Source organism: Candoia aspera, chromosome 3, assembly GCF_035149785.1.
Source record: "Candoia aspera isolate rCanAsp1 chromosome 3, rCanAsp1.hap2, whole genome shotgun sequence".
NCBI lineage: Eukaryota > Metazoa > Chordata > Lepidosauria > Squamata > Boidae > Candoia > Candoia aspera.
In genome coordinates, this window is record NC_086155.1 from 184,897,627 (window position 1) to 184,919,608 (window position 21,982).

The 21,982-nt window shown below is 40.1% G+C and overlaps 2 protein-coding genes across 5 annotated transcripts in view; one reads left to right on the forward strand and one right to left on the reverse strand.

Annotated features, from left to right (window-relative positions):
* Window positions 1-883: 883 nt before the first annotated feature.
* On the reverse strand, window positions 884-7,227 carry RBM12B (RNA binding motif protein 12B). Of its 2 annotated transcripts, none has more exons than XM_063299478.1 (3): window positions 6,932-7,227; window positions 4,290-4,335; window positions 884-3,726 (listed from the first exon to the last, which is right to left on the reverse strand). In XM_063299478.1, exon 3 carries the CDS (start codon window positions 3,696-3,698, stop codon window positions 1,323-1,325), a length of 2,376 nt encoding a protein of 791 aa, XP_063155548.1. In that variant the 5' UTR covers window positions 3,699-3,726; window positions 4,290-4,335; window positions 6,932-7,227; the 3' UTR covers window positions 884-1,322. The 2 variants fall into 2 exon arrangements, with proteins under 2 accessions (XP_063155548.1, XP_063155549.1); XM_063299479.1 differs by having other exon boundaries at window positions 884-2,580; window positions 2,617-4,335.
* Window positions 7,228-11,971: 4,744 nt separating this feature from the next.
* TMEM67 (transmembrane protein 67) overlaps window positions 11,972-21,982 on the forward strand; it is a 32,717-nt gene continuing 22,706 nt past the window's right edge. For 2 of the 3 annotated variants that reach the window (XM_063299484.1, XM_063299486.1), the window contains exons 1-9: window positions 11,972-12,160; window positions 15,080-15,168; window positions 15,271-15,364; window positions 16,243-16,342; window positions 17,623-17,692; window positions 18,395-18,469; window positions 19,440-19,502; window positions 21,055-21,209; window positions 21,302-21,410. In XM_063299484.1, coding sequence (XP_063155554.1) covers window positions 11,986-12,160; window positions 15,080-15,168; window positions 15,271-15,364; window positions 16,243-16,342; window positions 17,623-17,692; window positions 18,395-18,469; window positions 19,440-19,502; window positions 21,055-21,209; window positions 21,302-21,410 — 930 coding nt within the window. In that variant the 5' untranslated portion in view covers window positions 11,972-11,985. Of the gene's footprint in view, window positions 12,161-14,925; window positions 14,944-15,079; window positions 15,169-15,270; window positions 15,365-16,242; window positions 16,343-17,622; window positions 17,693-18,394; window positions 18,470-19,439; window positions 19,503-21,054; window positions 21,210-21,301; window positions 21,411-21,982 lie in introns of those variants that run through there. The other variant, XM_063299487.1, reaches the window with a different exon arrangement.

Here is a 21,982-nt window from a genome sequence, read left to right on the forward strand (position 1 = left end):
ATTGAAATGTTACTGGAATTCTACCAGATGGAAATTAAAAAAAAGAATTACTGTTACCATTTCCCGCAAGCTAGGAGTTCACATAGTACTGCAGATGTACAGCTCAAATTATGTCTTTTCACATCTCATCTGCACAGAAAACAGTGCCAAAATCTTTGTCTTTAGTAGGAGTTAATAATTCAGTTCAGAGATCACCAGGTGCCTAGATGACAGGAGTCCCGTATGTCCATGTTAAACACTATCTTTAAGAGAAAAACACCACTACTCAAAAGAGATTAGTGGTGTAAGAATTGCTGATTGAGGACAGGGTCATCTTATCCTGACCTATCCCAGATATAAGTATTTAATACTAACTTTCACAATCTGATACCCTCCAGATGTGTTGTAGTTTCCAAGGAAGGTAATTGACTAAAATTAATGAGAGTTGTAGTCTAATACATCTGGAAGACACATGGTTGGGAAAGACCTAATGCATACATCCAATGTAATAATCTCAAAATGACTCTGCAGCTGCAAGTGCCCAGGATGAGTAAAAGCATCCTTACAATAGCATGTAGATCAACTTAAAATATTTCTGAAGTCTTAAATACTGGATGCTTTTCAACTGCCAGTTCCTCCCCACCCCCACTTTCTTAAAAGAGAATGTGTTAAGGCTATTTTCTACCCAAGCATAACAATGCTACTGCCAAATTTTGCGGACAAATTAATAGAAAATCTAGGCATGAACCAAGATTGTAGGGGTATACATGTATCAGTGTGTCACATTCTTTGGGATATATCATACAATATGTTAGAGTATGTCTGCCAAAATATAACATTGGTTCTTATTAGGATTGCACGATTCTACTGTTATGAATAAGCAATGCATCAGTGACCATCCACATATTTCAGTGTATGTTCTTTTATTTTAAAAGAAATGCTGAGCTGACATTAACGAAACCATTCACAATACCACTGACCATTAACAATGGGCAAGAATATATACAGGGATGACACAACCTATGCTTCTGAACAACTTTGAAAATACAATGTTTTACATAAAACAATATATTTAGATGAACTGCAAATATACATGCAGCAGTGGGATGAAAGCTAAATACATGTTAAGTTTCATATTTCAGCTATGCATGTTTTGAAGACTTTGTCAGAACTGTCAGGCTGATCCACCATTTTAAAAAAATATTAATTCAATTAAAAATGCTGCAATTTTAAAATTAGACATAACTCTTTATGTTTAACATTGTGGGGTCTCTTCATTTTCCAAGTAAAAAATGTGAATTGTAATGAATTAATACTGTATATTTATTTTACCTCATTTTCACCTATGCCAAACTTAACCTAACTTTGCGTTGGCCAATTGGCCTATCGTTCAGTTCATTAATCGCAGCCTTTGCCTCTTTGTAATTTACTAGAGCAATGATTGCTTCACCCGAAGACATTCCATATTCATTGTGCTGAATGGAAAGAGATTCTGGTATGATCTTATAGCCATGGAAAAAGTCCAGAATTTCATTAGGAGATGCCCGAAATGGTATATTTTTTAATTTGATCAGCGTTACACAATCTGCGTCATCACCAAAATTAGAATCAAAATGCCCATCAGGAAAATTTCCAGGAACACTTTCACCAAATTCTGTAAATGGGGGAGGACCTCTAAATTTATCAGATGAGCAGATGAAATCATCAGACAGGCATCCATAATCAGATGTATGTTTTACACCTCCCTGCACAGAGTGTCCTCGTGAATCAACAGAGTAAAAGTTTTCATCTCTTTTCCGTGTATGGTGATGCCCTTGCATCTTTTCATTAGATGCTGATGAAACATTAATACCAAACTCCTGCATTTGCTTCTCGGGTATACATCTTAAGAGTACCTCTGTCCCCAAAAAGCGTCGGCGATTTAAACTTTCAGCTTTTCGGGCTTGATCCTCAGTCCTGAATTTGACCAGTGCTTCTCCCAGTCCAACTCCTTTGTCATCAAAAAGCAAATAAATGTCATTGTCATCAATATTAAACCCTGCAAAGAATTTCTGTACCTCGACATTTGTCACATCAAATGGAAAATTTCTTACATAAACACATGTCTTTGAGCCAGGGTAGCCATCTTGATTATTTTTATCCTTTACATGGTGATGTCTTTCTGGTGATCTTTTGACTTCAGAAGACCCAATTAACTCTAGTACTGTTCTTTTGGAAACAGGGAAAATATAAACTTGTCGACCAAAAAGATCAAGCTTGTGGTAACTCAGTGCTGATGTATATGCTCTCTCTGATCTTAATATAATAATTGCATCCTTATTCCTTGCCTCATTATCATGTGATTTTAGGAAAGTAATGTCCTTGTTCATTAAAGTTAGCTCATTAAAGAATACCTGCAAGTCTCTCTTCTCAACAGCAGCAGACAAATTTTTAACCTGTATGTAATATTCCTTGCTCTGAGGTGAATGGGACTGGGCTGAACCAGAGAAAGGTGAACGAGAGTGGGTTTTAACCCTCCTTGGAGACCTTGAACGGGTAGTTGCTGTGATCCTCCTTGGAGAATTTGAATGCATACGTGCCATGACCCTCCGTGGAGGAGACCTTGAACCACTGCGTGCCATGATCCTCCGTGGAGACCTTGAACCACTGCGTGCCATGATCCTCCGTGGAGGAGACCTTGAACCAGTGTGTCCCATAACCCTCTGTGGAGATCTTAAATAGGTGTGTGCCATAATTCTTTGTGAAGGAGACCTTGAATAGTTGCGTTCCATAATCCTCCACGAAGGAGACCTTGAATGAGCGTGTGACATTACTCTTCGTGGTGGGGTCCTGGATCGGGTTCGTTTTCTTGAAGACAAATAGCTTGGCTCTCTTTTTGAATATTCTCTGCTTGAAGAATAACTTCCTTTATTCAAATTATGTTCGAAGTGGAAAGAATGGTCTATCTTCTCATCTATCCTTCCACCATACTTAATCCATGCTCTTTCATTAGAGGGCCGTACTTCTATAAACCGTGCACCCATATAATTCCTATCGCGTTGCAGTCCTTTCATGGCATCACTTAATGTAGCAAATTTGACCACACCATCCCCATTGTTTTGACCATTGGTTTTTAACATAAGAATCTTCTCCACTTGTAATCCAGAGAAAAAGTTGAGCACATCATCTTCTGTTGAAGAATAAGGCATACCACGTATGAATAAGTATAATCTATCAGATTTAAATGATTCTTTCCTAGGATGATTAAAATTTGATTTTGAAATGTTTATGTTACTGTTTTGAGAGCCACCGGAATGAAACTCATCCTCCAAAGGAACCCTGGAATCATAGCTAGATTTACCAATTCCTTTTTTAATGGCTGCAACTAAATTTGAAAGATTGCCAACACCAGATGTTCCTGAATTATTAGAACCTGTCCCCCTAGATCCTGTTTCTCTTCGACCACGCTCAAATCTTTTCCTATTAATTTTTATTATGCTCTGCATTTCTGCCTTGCTACTGAGAAAGAACTGTATTCGTGAATCCTTGATAAATCCTCCTGAGTAGCTCATTGCTTGTCTGGCATCTTCATCTGTTGCAAATATAACAAAAGCTTCCCCCTCTTCTCCTCCAATAATATGTACACCTCCATCAGGAATATTCAATCCTGAGAAGAAACGGCGAATATCTGCAGAACCCGCAACAAGAGGAAGTCCCTGTAAACGGATGACTACAGCCATTTTGAGCTCAACCCACAGCAATAATCACCTGTGGACAAAAAGGCATACATGATAACAAGCCTCTAGTACACTGGAAGAATGCTAGGCCTAAGCTACACCATTTAAAACAAAAAAGTCCTGCTATTATTGAACGAATAACTCCTACATTTCAAAGCACATAGAACCTAGCTTAATCTGAATGTTTACAAACACTAGCCAATCTGAACTATTTATACAGTTCCCCAAAATATTCTCAATCATAAAAGCGCCAATGTCATTCATAAAATCTATGATCAAAGCTATCAAAGCTTTCACAGCATCTTAAAAAATCCAGTGAAAGAAAACTGAACTTGTTTTTATGCTATCTGATATCAAAAGAATTATTTGTGATCAAGATTATGTCATTTCACTTCCAAGCAATAATGAAGTTTAGATATTCTCTGCTATTAGGCCAGCACATCTCATAACGAAGCAAATTCAGTAATACTTTTCCCCATGTTTATTCTTTCCCATGATTAGATAGCCAACTGCACATCTTCCTTTCCAGTCATCAGCCTGGAAGAAAAAGCCATCAAATCTGACAACACATACATTAAGCTTTCAGAAGCTTACCTGGTTCTTCTTGGAAGGCCAGATAAAGGCTGTGAAATCAACTTAACTGTGGAAAGAAAATGGAACAAAATTAATGGCTAAGAAGCAGATTTACACTTTATGCCACATTCAGTGGAATATCCAGCATCATGGTGAACATTAACAACCCAGTACAAAATAAAAAATAATGGAAGTTGTTCAGCTCCTTTCCTATTCCAGAGATGTACCAAAAAAACCAGGAATTGTGAATTTTAAGTGAGTAGTATCTTGTTTTTCACATGTTTTGAGAGAGATTCATTATGCTCTCTATTTAAAACTGATGTCAGCAACAATAATATGAAATCAAAATTTAGATACAGCTTAAATCCGATAGAAAAACATCTTTTCCCTCAATGTCCTCAGTCCTTGAAAGTTCCACACAAAAAAGGGCAAGTGTCCAGTTCTTCTAGCATCCTTTTTCTTTTAAAGAAGATAGCGGAATGTTCATCAGTAACTGAGTAAGTGACCAAATTAAGGAAACATATCCCAACATCAGAAATTCCGGGAAAATATAATGATATACCAATTTCCCCATAATGCTTGCTGTGTCAGTATGAATCCAGAGGAATCCAGTGTAATGCTATAATAGCTTTGCATTTAGAAGAATAATATCTCGCAAAAGTAAAAGTACACACTTAGTGACTATATCCAGAAATAGATTTACTTATAATATCCATATTTCACAAGTTCCAGAAAAAGCAAATAACAGAAAACCGCAATACAAACCTACGTAAATTTACAGAGGTAAGCCCCGCTAAGCTCATTAAAGCCTATTCACAAATGCACACACAGGACTGCAGGTTCAGCATCAAAGACCTATTACAGTATCTAATAAATTGAAGGAAATACATTCAATTTAATGTCCTATTAATAAAATATTAATACTAGAACCCAAATAGCATGTATCTTATATACAAAAAAACCTAAAGGCTGTAAACAATTACAAAATATCCTAAACATTCAAATCTGTTACCATGCTTAGAACCAAGCTACTTTCTCCAACCCCTATAAAAGTATGGCACACCTGTCTAGATAGAAATTCTCTTTAAAGATCTTATGTAATTTGTGAGGTCCAATTCATTTGTTTTGTATAAGCAATATCTACATTTCACTGAAAACAATGGCAACTAATCTTAATGGGCCTGAATAACAACTCAACTTCAGAAAGCTCACATCAACAATTTATAGTTTCTCATGCAATGCTAGGTAACCAGCTACAACTGTTACTAACATCCTTGGGCAACTCAGCTTCTTTCCCCTGAATACAAGTGACTAAAAAGCAACTACATCAAGCAAAGAAAAACTGATAGCATTATGTCCTGTCCTTCATTTCCAACAGAGGTCTGCAAAACAATGAAAAAGCCTTCAGGAACTCCAACTGATGTACAATTATTAAAATATAAATTCCTGATTGTCAGATACAGCCAAGACACACATGCATTAATCTGTTAACAGAAGGAGAAAAACATATAGCAAGCAAGGAGTTCAGTAATTCAACATAACTTACTTCTGAGCAGACACTTATAGGATTGTATTAATAAGCTTTAAAACACCTTCTGAAAACCTGGTATACAGTTAACCAACTACAAAAAATAAAATAAAATAAACTCTATGGACCAGCTCATGTTATACAATTCTGTACAGAGGATGGATATCAGATGAAGTGGCATATTCATAGCATGTTTTTCGCAGTTAAAATATCAACTGTGCATTTTATTCTTGTGTAATCCATTCATGAATTTGAGCAAGGAAGTACTGACTCCTGTTAAAACAGGCGCACTCATTCCTATCCATCCAATGACTGCTGGAGTAGTGCTTGGTTTACTCTTTCCCCGGAAGATATTTGTTGCAAAGAGAGGTCTATCCCTCCTAGAGAATGCAGAGTGTAGCAGAACTCTGGAATATCAGGCATGACTTCCGAAATTATAATCCTGGCAGAAAAATAACATTGTAAAAAAGACAAGATGGGAAGAAAAAGCATGTCTTCTCTAGCAATAATACTCAATCACCTGCAAAGATTCGTTGGCTAAGGGGGATCAGAAACACCAAGTGAGGTGGAAATCAACCAGAAGAATAAGCTGTGAGTCTGGAGTTTTCTTCGTCCTGTACAGCTTCTATATACAAATCCCAGTATTATCCAATTCACTCCTTGGGAATGATCCAATATGCTCAGAAATGTGCCATTAAACCAACGAACGAAATGCACGAGGTACCAGAACGTCCGTAGCTTGTTCAATCATGAAACGACCTTCCGACACAGAACCAGAGCGACCATTCCCAAGCACGCCAAAGAGGGGGATGTTCTTCCTCCCACCCCTGTCCTAAGAGGGAAAGAAGGCTTTCGGCGAGTTTTGTTTAAACGCCTGAATTTTTTATCAGCACACTGAACACCAAACGTATCGGCATCACCTTCCCCGCAGCAGGAGCTGCCCAGGCCCTTCCCCCATCATACACTTCCACTTGCCGGCCTCGCTCGGCCTCTCAGCTCTGAGCGGGGCGAGAACCGCGGATGCCCGGTGCAGCTTAGACGCCACCGCCGATTCCAGCAACCCCCCCAACGGCGCGCGCACACGCACGCACGGACACCCGTAACACCGGCCCGCTCACGGTTCATTTCTACTAACCAGGCCCCTGTGGGTCGAATGAGGCCTTGAAAGAGCCTCAGCTCCGTAATTCCCCGCGGGAAGAAAGAGCAGAGCCCCGCGCTTGCCTAACAGGTCATCGGGACGAACGCCGCAGCCTCCTCCCTCTCCTCTCGGGCGCGCCAATCCGTCCGGGCGTCCTGTCCTCTCAAAAATACGATGCCACCCCCGCCTCGACCTCCCGAAGAGAGATAGAAAGAAAAAGAGAGAGAGAGGTGGGACCGGCCTGCAATCTACAAAATGGCAGCCGCGCTTCCGCCCCAGCTCCCCGCGTCCCACCTCAGCAAAGCCGCCGAGAGCGACTTTCCGCGCGCAGGCGCAGAGAGACTCCCTAGGCGCATGCGCCATGCCCCTGGAACGTCAAAGGTTGGCCAGGGATTCCGATTTGCAGGGTTGTTTCCGGTGACTGCTAATAGAATTTCTCTAGAGTGCAAAGAACGAGAGTTTTGTAAAGGGGAGAAAGGATTGAAAGATTGCAACTTTTGTTACCAGTCCGATGACATGTGAATAGTCTTTTGCATGGGATTCGAAAATTTAGAGAACAATTAGGATAATGTAAAGATTAAGTCCATTTGTCCTTCCCCTAGTTTTCCTAAGCGGAACTCATGATCAGTTTTGCTTTGTTGTTGTTTATTCGTTTAGTCGCTTCCGACGCTTCCGACTCTTCGTGACTTCATGGACCAGCCCACGCCAGAGCTTCCTGTTGGTCGTCAGCTCCCCCAGGGACGAGTCCATCACCTCTAGAATATCATCCATCCATCTTGCCCTTGGTCGGCCCCTCTTCCTTTTTCCTTCCACTTTCCCTAGCATCAGCATCTTCTCCAGAGTGTCCTGTCTTCTCATTATGTGGCCAAAGTATTTCAGTTTTGCCTTTAATATCATTCCCTCAAGTGAGCAGTCTGGCTTGATTTCCTGCAGTATGGACTGGTTTGATCTTCTTGCAGTCCAAGGCACTCTCAGAATTTTCCTCCAACACCACAGTTCAAAAGCATCTATCTTCCTTCTCTCAGCCTTCCTTATGGTCCAGCTCTCGCAGCCATATGTTACTACAGGGAACACCATTGCTTTAACTATGCAGACCTTTGTTGTCAGTGTGATGTCTCTGCTCTTAACTATTTTATCAAGATTTGTCATTGCTCTTCTCCCAAGGATTAAGCGTCTTCTGATTTCCTGACTGCAGTCAGCATCTGCAGTAATCTTCTCACCTAGAAATACAAAGTCTTTCACTGCTTCTACATTTTCCCCCTCTATTTGCCAGTTATCAATCAAGCTGGTTGCCATAATCTTGGTTTTTTTGAGGTTTAGCTGCAAGCCAGCTTTTGCACTTTCTTCTTTCACCTTCATCATAAGGCTCCTCAGTTCCTCTTCGCTTTCAGCCATCAAAGTGGTATCATCTGCATATCTGAGATTGTTAATGTTTCTTCCAGCGATTTTAACTCCAGCCTTGGATTCCTCAAGCCCAGCATGTCGCATGATGAGTTCTGCATACAAGTTGAATAGGTAGGGTGAGAGTATACAGCCCTGCCGTACTCCTTTCCCAATCTTAAACCAGTCCGTTGTTCCGTGGTCTGTTCTTACTCTTGCTACTTGGTCGTTGTACAGATTCTTCAGGAGGCCTACAAGATGACTTGGTATCCCCATACCACTAAGAACTTGCCACAATTTGTTATGGTCCACACAGTCAAAGGCTTTAGAATAGTCAATAAAACAGAAATAGATGTTTTTCTGAAACTCCCTGGCTTTTTCCATTATCCAGCAGATATTGGCAATTTGGTCCTTAGTTCCTTTGCCTTTTCTAAACCCAGCTTGTACATCTGGAAATTCTCGCTCCATGAATTGCTGAAGTCTATCTTGCAGGATCTTGAGCATTACCTTACTGGCATGTGAAATGAGTGCCACTGTTCGATAGTTTGAACATTCTTTAGTGTTTCTCTTTTTTGGTATGGGGATATAAGTTGATTTTTTCCAGTCTGATGGCCATTCTTGTGTTTTCCAAATTTGCTGGCATATAGCATGCATTACCTTGACGGCATTATCTTGCAAGATTTTGAACAGTTCAGCTAGGATGCCGTCATCTCCTGCTGCCTTGTTATTAGCACTGCTTCTTAAGGCCCATTCAACCTCACTCTTCAGGATGTCTGGCTCTAGCTCACTGACCACACCATCAGAGCTATCCCCGATATTGTTATCCTTCCTATACAGGTCTTCTGTATATTCTTGCCACCTTTTCTTGATCTCTTCTTCTTCTGTAAGGTCCTTGCCATCTTTGTTTTTGATCGTACCCATTTTTGCCTGGAATTTACCTCCGATGTTTCTAATTTTCTGGAAGAGGTCTCTTGTCCTTCCTATTCTATTGTCTTCTTCCACTTCCACGCATTGCTTGTTTAAAAATATTTCCTTCTGGGACCCTGTCTACTAAGTCCAGTCCCTTAAATCGATTCTTCACCTCCACTGCATATTCCTTAGGAATATTAGTGAGCTCATATCTAGCTGATCTGTGGGTCTTCCCTAATCTCTTTAGTCTGATCCTAAATTGTGCAAGAAGAAGTTCGTGATCGGAACTACAGTCAGCTCCAGGTCTTGTTTTTACCAACTGTATAGATGTCCGCCACCTTTGGCTGCAAAGGATGTAGTCAATCTGATTTCGGTGTTGTCCATCTGGGGAAGTCCATGTATAAAGCCGTCTCTTAGGTTGTTGGAAGAGAGAGTTTGTTATGCAGAGTGAGTTGTCTTGGCAAAATTCTATCAGCCTATGTCCTGCTTCGTTTTGTTCTCCCAGGCCATGCTTACCTGTAATTCCAGGTGTCATTTGACTGCCCACCTTAGCATTCCAGTCTCCCGTGATGAAAATAACATCTCTCTTAGGCGTGTTGTCCAGTAGGTGCTGCAGATCCTCATAGAACTGCTCTACTTCAGCTTCTGCAGCATCTGTGGTTGGGGCGTATATTTGGATCACTGTGATGTTAGATGGCTTGCCTTGAATTCGAATTGAGATCATTCTATCGTTTTTTGGATTGTATCCAAGCACTGCTTTAGCCACTTTATTTATTATGAAGGCTACTCCATTTCTTCTGTGGTCCTCTTGTCCACAGTAGTAGATCTGGTGGTCATTTGATGTGAAGTGGCCCATTCCAGTCCATTTCAGTTCACTGATGCCCAAAATGTCTATCTTTAATCTTGACATCTCACCAATAGCCACATCCAATTTGCCCTGGCTCATAGATCTTACATTCCAGGTTCCAATGGCATGTTGATCCTTAGAACATCGGATTCGCTGTTCACCACCAGCACCGTCGGCTGCTAGCCGTCCTTTCGGCTTTGAGCTAGCTGCGTCATCACGTCTGGGGCTAGTTGAACTCATCCTCTGTTCCTCCCCAGTAGCATTTTGACCATCTTCCGACCTGGGGGTCTCATCTTCCGATGGTATACTGACATATCTCTGGTTGTACTGATCCATTTAGTTTTCACGGCAAGAATACTGGGGTGGGTTGCCATTACCTTCCCCAGGGATCGCATTTAGTCTGACCTCTCTGTCATGACCTTCCCATCTTGGGTGGCCCTTCACGGTTTAGCTCATGGCATCATTGAGGTGCTCAAGCTCCAGCACCACAACAAGGTAACGATCCTTTGCTGAAGTCAGTTTTGCTTACTTTAAAAAAAAAATCTGCATTTCGTTGTCCATAATTCTTTCTGTCTGCTTTTTTAAAAAAATTGCTCTATTATTTATACAAGTAATTTAAAACTGTGTTTATAATGACAACATGAAAACCAAAGAGCTTTAATTTCAAATAAATACGTTTATGATTTCATGTGACTGGTTCCTATCTCCATTTTAACGCAGTGCTCGTCTAGTCTGTGTTTCAATATATACAAAAACATTAATTTTGTTGGTATTTTTGAGCTTATACTTGAATAGTATTGTAATATAGATGAAACACTGTCGGTTCAGGGCAGCCTTTTCCAATCTTGTGCTTTCTATGCGTTTGGACTGCTAACTTTCAGAGTATGGAAGCAATCAGTCATGCCGTCTCGAAACTTACAGTGTAGGAATAGGGAATTCAAAGCATCTGGAGGGTCTCAGTGTCCAAGCGGGCAGTTATGCCAATAGAAGAGAATATACAGTATGTAGTTCAGGTTTGAACTGTGGAGTCCTTGATGCTCTCTGAGCACTGAGGCAGTTATGCTTTCCAGCTGCTTACAAAATAGATAAATATTTTAATTTATTTATAATTTTGTAATAAATATTTATTGTTTTATAATTTTTAAAATACTTCTTTTAAAAATCATGTGTCGCTTCAACAAATCGATTTTGCCACTTGTAGCAGCATAAGAAATAGATTCAGTTCTTGTTAGCTGCAAAATTTGCAAACTGCTGCAAAACCAAAGTACATAATCCCTTACATAGATTTAAATTTACTGGAAATTGCTCAAAGATTATTACACCAACAAAGAGCTGTGAAAATTAAGGCTAAACTTAGTCAAGTTTTGTAACCATCCATTAGTCACATCAACGATGTCCTAATAATTACCGTCATCTGTACAAACGTTTTGGATAGAAATATTGACAACAGATATTTAAAATGTTTTTTTTTCTCTTTGAGTTGTCATAGGTAATAACACAGAAATAATAATATATGCGCTACACTCCGAATTAATGTTTCTTTTTTTTTTAAAGTACTATTTTTTGTTTTGTTTTATTCCACAAAAATAACATTGCGGGGTGGAGAAAGACGTGCGGATTATGATCTAAGCTTTCATGGACTGATGTTCACTTCGTCAAATGATTTAATCTTTAATTGCAAGGATTCCATTTAAAATTAGACCTCATCCATCTTTCGCTGCAGTACATTGGTTAATATTGAAAGAGCCTCAGGACCACTCGTTGCTTTGCGGGATGTAGCGGTGGAGGAAGCGATCCTGTTTTCCTCCTGTGATTTTTTTTTAACCCCTTTGGCGTTCCGTAGTCCGAGTATCAAGCCCGCCTTTCTAACCGACGGGTTATTGATGGGGTGGGCTGGGACGAGGCTTGAGTAGTCATGGGGACGCTGCTGCGGTGGCTTGGCGCGGCGCTGCTCGTGCTGCCTTTGAGCGCGGGCCGCGGCTTCTTCCTCCCCTTGCGCCGCCCGCAGAGCTGCGGTGGGACTCAGTACTTCGACATCGCCAGCTTGGACTGCGGACGGTGTGGGGAGTTCCAGAGGCAAAGCGCTCAGGGTGAGGCTACCCGAGGGATCGCGGCTCAGGCTGATCCCCGAGGCCAGCTGCACCTCGGCGGATCTCGGGGGCGCTGACCCCTTGGCTAACTACCGTTAGTCTCGGCAGACGCCCCTCCCGCGGGGAGAACAGCTACGAAGTCATAGACTGGGCTCGTGCATGGCTCTAATGTGGTTTGCCTGTTTCTGGCTCGGCGTGTTGTGTGCTTTATTCAACCAGGTTTTTGTGCCGGGTGAGATTCAGATCTCCGCATCTTTTTTCACTGCTGAGTTGAAGGGTTCCTCGCCTTCCTACTAGGAGGGCAGAAAATCGTATCCGCATGAAATGTCCCGATCCCTGCCCTGTCTCTGCTTCCAGTCCCTGCCATTTTGCTGATTCCATCCCAGGGAATGGAGGGCAAAGCCCTGCAGATTTTATTCACTTTGAGTGTCCTTGGGCAGTATCAGAATAAGAGGGAAGCATTACTTTAATACTAGTATACCTAGGGATGGCATAAGGCTAGTTCACTTATGAGCTGGGAATGAAATGAGAACAAGGCCATCTGACTCAGCCAAAAAAAAAGGGAGGGGGGAAGGTTTCGTGGCATGGCAAGGGCCAGCTGTAGGCTAAGGCTGAGTAGGCGCTGCCTAGGGCACTAAAGCTTAACAGGTACCAATGCCACCCCTCCTCAAAATGCAAATATTTGCATTGCACTGGCCATGGTTAAGTGCAGGTGGGGAAAGACCCATTGACATCTGCTGTCTTGAAAAAAACCTTTCCAGCTGGTTCTGGCTCAAAGTCTTAAGGAGACAGCTCAGTCACAATCACAGTAATAAAGGGCCATCTGCTACTCCCCAGATGTTTGGGAATAAAACTCTATAAACCATCAGCAAGTGTTATCAGAGATTTCTGAAATAGCAATCTACAATATCTGGAGGTCACCACCCTGTTTCCTTGGATGTCCAGTGAAATGTGTTCCCAGAACCTGGTGCTCCCCTAACATATTCCATTCCAACATATGGAATCCAACATGTAATCCAAGAGGAATGAGAGACACTAAGAAGGATGGGACTTTTTAGAAGGTTCATTCAGAAGTTCCACTGAGTCCAGTGGACCTTCTTGAACATAGTGCATATACAATTGCATGTTCATATATTTCCCCCCAAAAAGCAGATAAATAACAGTTGTGCTTTATCACCTACCATCTTTTGGTCATCATGTAACCAGATGAGGAAAAAGTAGCAGCTCTTTGTCATTGGATCCCCACAGGGAAAAGAATACCTATGAGCACAGGGAGAAGTTAAGGAAGATGGTGAGATTGCTGTAATAAAATTGTATTTATTAACAAGCATATTATTAATATAATATAAACAACAAGCTTGATGTTCTCCAGTTCTTGCTTTATACTGAGGGCATGCAAGTGAGTAGAAGTAGTTTCCTTAAAAGAGTCACTTTTGTTCACTCATTTCCATGGTCTCTCCCAGTTTGTAGATAGAGCAGAGGGCTGCTCTGCCACCCAGAAAGAAAGACCAAACAAACAGAACTATCAGGTGCCATATCTTTTGCTGGAGCTAGATCTTCTGTACAGTCTTTCCTTGTCTAGACAGAGAAGTGCTGAGGGCTTGGCTTATTGGACAATTGCCAACTATTGTGCCTTTCAGAGATTGAAATTGCTAAAGTACATAGAGAATGATGAGAAGCAAGTGGAAGTTTCATTATCTATATAGAATCATCTCTGGTCACTTTATCTCCGGATGGTGGGCTGGCAACTTTTTAGCTCTGGAGATTGCACAGATTGCTGGATGGAAACTTTACATGTATATATTCCCATTCACACACACTTACATTTAAGCCCCTCTCTTCCATTAATCTTGAGCACTATAATTGGAAGAGAAAGGAAAGTAACTCCTCCCAGAGACCTACTAAAAACAGTAGTTTCTTTCCATGGGTAGGAGGGAGGAAACCTAATCCCCTTCTAGTGATTCAACTCAAGGTCAGTGGATTCCCACTAGTAGTGAAGGATAGTGGAGGCCCACTGAAGGCACATTAAGAACATCACTAAATCTTACCCTGTCAATTCTCTCAGAATTTTTTGGATCTCAACATTGCCTGTTTTCTCAAGTCTGACTCTAGTACTTGGAAGCTGCTGTAGAATACCTACTGTCAAGCAAAAATGCTGCCAGGAGAAATGAAGATTACTTCTGAAAAATGATTGCTAATTATTTCTTTGTTTAATTTATATAGTTGCCCACCTCTTAATTTCTACTCTGGGCAACAAACATAGGATTAAACCAACAAAAACATAAATAATAACAATAAACAGCAATGATGCAATAATAGCACAATGACACCCAATAATAGTTTGTATTATAAGCATGAGGATTATTCCGATAGAAGAGAATATCTGTAGCTCAGGGTTGAACTGTGGAGTCCTTGGTGCTCTCCGAGCTTAGTTGTTTGCTTGCAAACATTTCATTACCCAACTAGGTAACGTCATCAATGTGAGTCAGTTGGGTAATGAAATGTCTGCAGTTGGGCACTGAAACATCTGCAAGCAAACAACCAAGCTCAAAGAGTACCAAGAATTCCACATGAGCACCATTATTTTATTTACTACTTTTCATCATTACCACTTAGAGGTTCTTTCAACCTCTGGTTGACATATCTTTGCATTTACATACTTGATCCTCACAATATGGTTGGCCTGGGGCACCCAGTGAACTTTACTGTTGAGATTTGTGATTTTTGCCTATAGTTTTCCAGAATCCACTGCTAACCAGAAAACCCAACATAACTGTTGGAAGGTAAGGACATTCCTTAAAAACTTTTAGAGACAATACAGGTAAAGCAATTTAGGAGGTATCTCTTAGTAATAGCCTTAATAAAGCAAATGTTTTAATTTGAAGCAGCTAATACAACAAAGTATTGTGTACTTTTCAGGTACATCATGTGACTGTCTTCCAGGATTCAAGAAAGTTTCTGATAATGGTGGAACATCTATTATGTGTGAAAAATGTCCGGAAACCATGGTAAAATCAACCTAAAATATTTCTATTAGAAAAAGTTAATGTTGTTTTTCCTACCTTATGAGCTTTAAAGTGAGCTTTAAAGTATTTTAATCTTTCATTTAGAGTGGAGTTACTCAAGATGGATGGGATTGCATTACTTGTCCTAGTGGCTTAACTACAGAAGGAAAATGTAAATGTGCTAATAATGAGATTTTAGGTAAGAATTTTTTGACATTCTTTTATGTTTGTTTCTTTACCAGGCAAAGCAATGCTGAAAATTTACTGTGAGATATATTTAACATTTTAGTTCAGTGAACAGATGAAAATTGTAAAGGTTTATTTGTTCAGGGAACAAAATGGATATAATTATGTGTTTTCAGTTTGTATTTTAACAAACAAAACAATTCATATGTGTCTTTTCAGATCCCCCATTCCAAATAATAACAATGTAATTTTTATGGTTATTCTGTTTCTTACTTGTTGGCTAAAATGAAACATCTCATTAAGAAGTCAATGATAGATTTACAGCCAAGCAAACCTGACAGACATCTATTAATGTCTTTGAATGGTTTTCAAGGTCTTTTCCTGAGCTCTTTTATTTCCCCAAACTGAAAATAAAATCTTATCTCTGAAAATGTGTTCTTTCTCTGAGTTTACACTCCTTCAGATGCAAGTTAGGCTATGACACCATTTTTCTCTTTGATGAAAGTTGCAATGTAGAATAGTGTTAAGAGAGACTTACAAGATGGCTTTTGTTGTTCCATAATTAAATGTGTTTTTCTTTTTAGAAATGTATAAGCTGATTTTTTTTCTATAACATAACTGATAGAACTGAGTGAACATGCATGAGCAGAAAGCACTTCCTTATTTGCACAGAGAGGGAGTTAATTTTTCATTTTTCTAGGTAATTCCTGGAAAGAAGGGCATTGCTGGGAAATTCTAGCACTGAAAGGTCATGGGCAAGATCTTCAAACTGGGGGCCATGTGTATTAAGCAATGTCAACTGAGTTTTCTGGATTTGCTTTTTAAAAATTGTATTTGTACATTGTCAATTGTATTTAAATATAATATAGTATCTACATGTACTTTTTTAAGTGGAAAGAAATACTAGTGGTACACTACTGAAAACTGCATCATGTGTTCGATGTAATGGAAAGGAACAGTCATTTTCAATTTCAAATGCATTAAATAACATGTAAGTATTTTATTTATATAAGATGTAAATTGGAATAGGAAACAATGTTTGCCTTTCTTATTTATTCTCATTCAATTTGCAGAACTGAAAATAAAATTAATTGATGTTTGCCAAATGTAATGATTTCAAAGTTTTCAAAGTGCTCCCACTTTTAAAAATATATTGCGATGATTCAGAAGTAACATTCTTGCTTAAGAAGTAATAATTTATTAAGAAGGAAACAAGTGTCAGGCCTGCTTTACTTTCATCTCCATTTCTGTTTTCCTTTCATATGGTGGTTTTGGAGCTGTGATTTTGCTGTTTACTAATCAATATTTTCCAACTTGGGATTCCCCTTGTGTGATAGTGTTGGTGGTATGGCCCAGCTTAATTCACACTACAATCCTGACTCATCAGTTGAAGAGCAATGGTTTAAAATCCTGGTTAATAAGTTGACATTAATACATATTTTCCATTTTTGAAATTATGGTATAAACGACTGGAATCATAGCATCAAAATTGCTAAACACTAGACTGCTCACCTCATTAGTATTCTCTAATGTGTTGAATAGCAACTTCTGTAATCTAAGCATTAACCAACATGAAAGATGATTCTTTACAGATGTACCATAGGAAATACTGATTTGAAAATCAAAGTAGAAACAACAATTAATGTCTTCCAGTTCTTGAAAAATGAGGACATATAGACATCAAAAAAAACCTTCCCAAATAGTGGAAGAGTGGTGTCTGTAAGTCTTTTATCAAGGTGACTAAAGCAACCTCAGGACCATATCATGGATGAAACCCTGGTAACACCAGGGCTAGAAAATCAGTTTCATCCAGGTGATCTGGAACTGCAAAGCAATCACTTTATCAGTCACCTTAGCCAAGAATGGAAAAGGATCAAGAAAGCTAATAGTAATTATCATTCCTTCACATACCCTGTCTCCATAGCCTTGAGTTCTATAGCCTGAAAGGAATCTATATGAACCTGATAGTTACTGAAGCCTAATTCAAAAATATTTATTGAAAAAATAATCCCCAATGTAATTTTGAGGATTTCTTTCTAAAAGGAAGAAAAGTCAGTGAAAACCTGTTCGATCTCCAGGCTAATTTTTCAACACTGACTTATACTAGTGCAATGCATAGCTGTACTATGATGATACCAGTACATTGGGAGATGCTGTATTCATTCATCTAGCATATTACTAGGGCAGCCATTCTATCCTTCATTTAAGCTTATTTAAATCATAGGTCTAAACTCCGTATACATTCTTCACATTTCATTTTATCCTTTGTAGGTGCATAAGATGTCAACCAACATTCATCAGTGTCAACAAATCATGTAGCTGTTCTGAGCCAAATGTTTTAGTAAGTGCAACAAATAGCATATAATAGAAACAGCCATTTTGCAGGTTCTTTGGATACAAAAGAGAGGTATAAATTTAATAATCATAGTGCATTGTATTGAATATGGGAAGGCTTGTTAATGTAAGCTACCTGCATCCACTTTTCACCAATTCTCCTAGAACATGTTTCTCAACCTTGGCAGCTTGAAGTCCACACATCTTCAAGCTGCCAAAGTTGAGAAACACTGTCCTAGAACCATGTGGAGGAACCATTTAGCTTTCATGTCCAACCTGTCCTTAATGCAGCAACCCTATTGCAGCCCCCTCCCCCAGTCTCTCAGGTCTTTCATGAGACATTCCCAATTTGTTGGCATTTTTTTCAGGACATGCATGGGACCGTGATGGAAAGGGTGGGGTATTAAAGTTTTGCATGCCTAAATCTGTAAATAAATCTAGATTTCAGTGGAATGTTCATCAGAGGAACAGGCATGTCCTCCCAAATCATCTCCCAAGTGCTTCGCATGGGAGATAGGATAGGACCCTCGGATAAATGATGAATTGATGAAAATTAATTTAAATTCAATTTATTTAAATTAAAAGCCATTGCTGGATCTTCAGTGTAAAAGAAACTTTTTTTTCCTTTTAGAAGGGCTTCTCTAGATTAAGACCTCTGCCTTTAAAAATAGATATGTTCATGACATGATTTACTTATTTTCAATTTCAGACAGGAGGGTTATGTTTCACAAGCACTGGAAATTTCCCTCCAAAAGGAATTACAACTGTTAGATTTGGAAAACTAGTAAGTTATGGTCACATTTTGTATATGATTTACAAAAACACTGCAGTCAGGACATAAAACAAATGTGTCAGATTCCCTGATCAAAGGTTTCACAGAAACCCTTATCAGGGCATCTCCCATTGTGTCATTCTCAAAGGTTGCAGGATGGGAGGGGATGTGTGAAGTTGAAGTGTAAGGGGTTGTTTTGGCTATGGAGCACATCAAGGATGCGAGGTTGAGATACCACAGGAATACCATCTGGATGGGAGGGGGAGTGACATGCTTTGTGGGAAAGGGGACTAGCTAAGGGAATGTAGTTTAAAGTAGGTTTTGGCGGGAATTCTTTGTTCGCAGCTTGCCTTCTGTACCGTTCATTACGCTTCATTAAAACAGTTCAAAGAAATCCAGTTTCTTGACTGTGTGTGTGTGAATGCTTGAATGAGCAGGTGCTGACAAATGTCAGGTTTAAGCTCCAACAGCTACATAAATACATCTTTTCTATCCATAGCATATTAGCATAAAAGCTAAGTTTGACATGCAGTGGAATCATAGACACAGAGTCGAAAGAGGCCATTTGGGCATGTAATCCAATTTAGCACAGGAATCCAAACCAAAACAGTGTCAGATAACTTTCCAGCCTCCCTTTGAATACAGCTAGTGAAGGGAAGCCCATCATTAGATTTGTAATTGGTTTTGCTACTGAATTTCCTTGCTGTTAAGTAAGAAGCCTGTTATTGTTAGATTTCCTCTAATGTCCAATTGGAGGCTGTCTTCCTATAAATCTATATCCAAAGTCTTGACAGCCTTTCAAGTATATGAAAAGTGCTATTAAATGTAATACTTGTTAGTATCAAGTCAAGTGTTGCTGATTCTCTGAAGGAAAAAGTTGTTGGAGTATAATCTTTTCCCTATACCTGGGACTGACTTCTGAGCAGATGTTCATAGGATTATACTGAGATATCGGTAAGAATTTGACATATTCTATTTCTAGGGCATCACATTGAGATCAGAATGGTTTTATAAAAATCTTCAAGCAACCGCAGCTGCTTGCTGGGTATGTTTTAAATTAGTTTTCTTTTTGAACAAAATTATAAATATTTTTCTAATCTAATCTGTGTAATTTATACAGGTAGTCCTTGGGTTACAACAGCAATTGGGGCCGGAATCTCCATCACTAAGAGATGCAGTCGTAAAGTGCAACATAATGTGATTGCATTGCATAGTGACGGCAATCCCAACAGTCCTGAAGAAAATGCAAAACATAAATCAAGTGAATAAAGAAAATAGTGACTCACGGAATCAGATCCACCAGCCTCTAAAACAAAAAGTTGCAGTGCCCCGTGATCACATGATTGCTACCTGCTGGCTTCCCCAGAAAGTCAGTGGGGAAGTCGGCAGGGAAGGTCATAAGTCCCTGGGGAAGTCTCCCCCACCCATGCATCCTTTCTCAGGCCTTCTGCACTTGCGCTGCGCCGACCACTCACACCCTCCCTGAGCCTCAGCGCACCTCCCTCACCACTTGTGCATCTCCACGCGCCCTCCCTGAGCCTTGCAGCGCCTCCTGTGCACCCTGTCGCACCCCCTCAACTCTCACTGCACCTCCCTGTGCACCCTCCCCGACCCTTGCTGCACTTCCTGCTCACCCTCCCCATGCCTCCCGCACACCCTCCGCAATCCTTACTGTGCCTACCTCACACTTTCCCCAACCCTTGCCGCACCTCCCTCACGCACCCTCCCCAACCCTTGCCAAACCTCCTTGAGCGCCCTCCCCATGCCTCCCATGTACCCTTGTGTACCCTCCCCAATCCTTGCCGTGCCTCCCTTGTACCCCCTCCCCAGCCCTTGCCATGCCTCCTTCATGCACCCTGTTGCGCCCTTCCCCACCCCACAGCAGCTATTTACCTGCCAGCTGGCCTGGGACTTGCAACTTCCTGACGGCTTCCCCACTGACTTGGTTGTAGGAAGCGGGCAGGCAGCTGCCTTGCTGAATGACCATGGGATTTGGTTAATGTTGGCAACTGGGGATTGCAGGGATTGCCGTCCCTAAGCGATGTGGTCGTGCTTTATGATCACTTAACAACAGAAATTCCAGTCCCAATTAATGTGGTAAGTCAAGGAATGTTAGAAAAAAATCCATTTATTTTCTATAGCTCGCGGGGGGAAACTTTTTTTCTTTTCTTTTTTAATTTTTTTGTTTTCCAGATTTTTTTCCAAGTAGCAGTTTGAAAGCATGCAAATGCAAGTAGATAAATAGGTACCACTTTGGTGGGAAAAATAACAGGAACATGAAAGGAGCCCCCTTGGGCGTCCCCTGGGCAATGGTGACGTCACCAGCAAATCCTTTCAATACAGAAGCCCCTTAGTAGGTGCTTCTGACACCAAAAAAAGGGGGGAAGGGGCCAAAAAGTCAAGATGGTGGCTTCAATTGCATCATTGTGGCCTCCATCTTAACATTATACTTCCCTCACCCCTTCATGGACAATCCTGCCCATCCTTCCCAGTGCATAAAAACAAAGTGAAGACCATCGGTTTTATAAAATTAAGCATTAATCCTGTTTTATTTAATTTTACACTCTGGTCAGAATTTTTGGCTTATTTTCTTTCAGCTGTATTCCAATCTTACATCTTGCCAAGCCTTGGGAAATATGTGTGTTATGAACATGAATAGTTTGAGCTCTGCTACTCCTGATGCATGTGGTTTGTTTCAGTATGTGTTTGCAAATACTGCTGGACTTGGAACTGTTCATTCAATATCATTTTGGTATGTTGTCTTTGTCATTCATTCCTTTGACTTTCATGCTGTACACTTTTGCAATACGTAGGCTGCAGTAAACATTGTGTAATGGTTTGCAGGAGACAGACTCTTCCATGGCTCTACTATGGTGACCAACCAGGCTTAGCATCCCAGGTTCTTGATACAACAGAGTTTCCTAGTAGCTTTACTTTTAAAGAAAAGGACAAGGTAGGTTCTCTGCAGTAAAAACTATTTTATTATTTATTTTTATTTTATTTTTAGTTATTTTTCTCAGTCTAGACTTGTCCGTGATGTGATTCTGTACTGATTAATTTATCCAGGTGATTATTTTACTATATTAATGCATTTCTTCAGGATACTTCATTTATTGTAGTCTATACCAGGGTTCCTCAACCTTGGCAACTCTAAGCTGTGCAGACTTCAACTCCCAGAATTCCCCAGCCAGCTTTGAGGTTGAAGTCCGCACAGCTTAGAGTTGCCAAGGTTGAGGAACCCTGGCATAGACTACTTCTGAATATGTATCCTAAAAGTAGGAACATGGAAATATATTTTAAAGTTATATTGAAGCTTTTCATATAATTTGATATGACCAAAATGTTTTTATTTTCAGGCTTCAATTATTTGAAGGGGATGGGAAATTAGTACCTATGCTGGACCAGAACGACTTATTTACTAGGACTTAATTTTATACAAACTAACTTCATTTTCTTCACATAAGTTTATAAGCTTTATTGTTGGGCTTGCACTTTTTTTTCTTGGAAAATACAGTATCTTAGGCA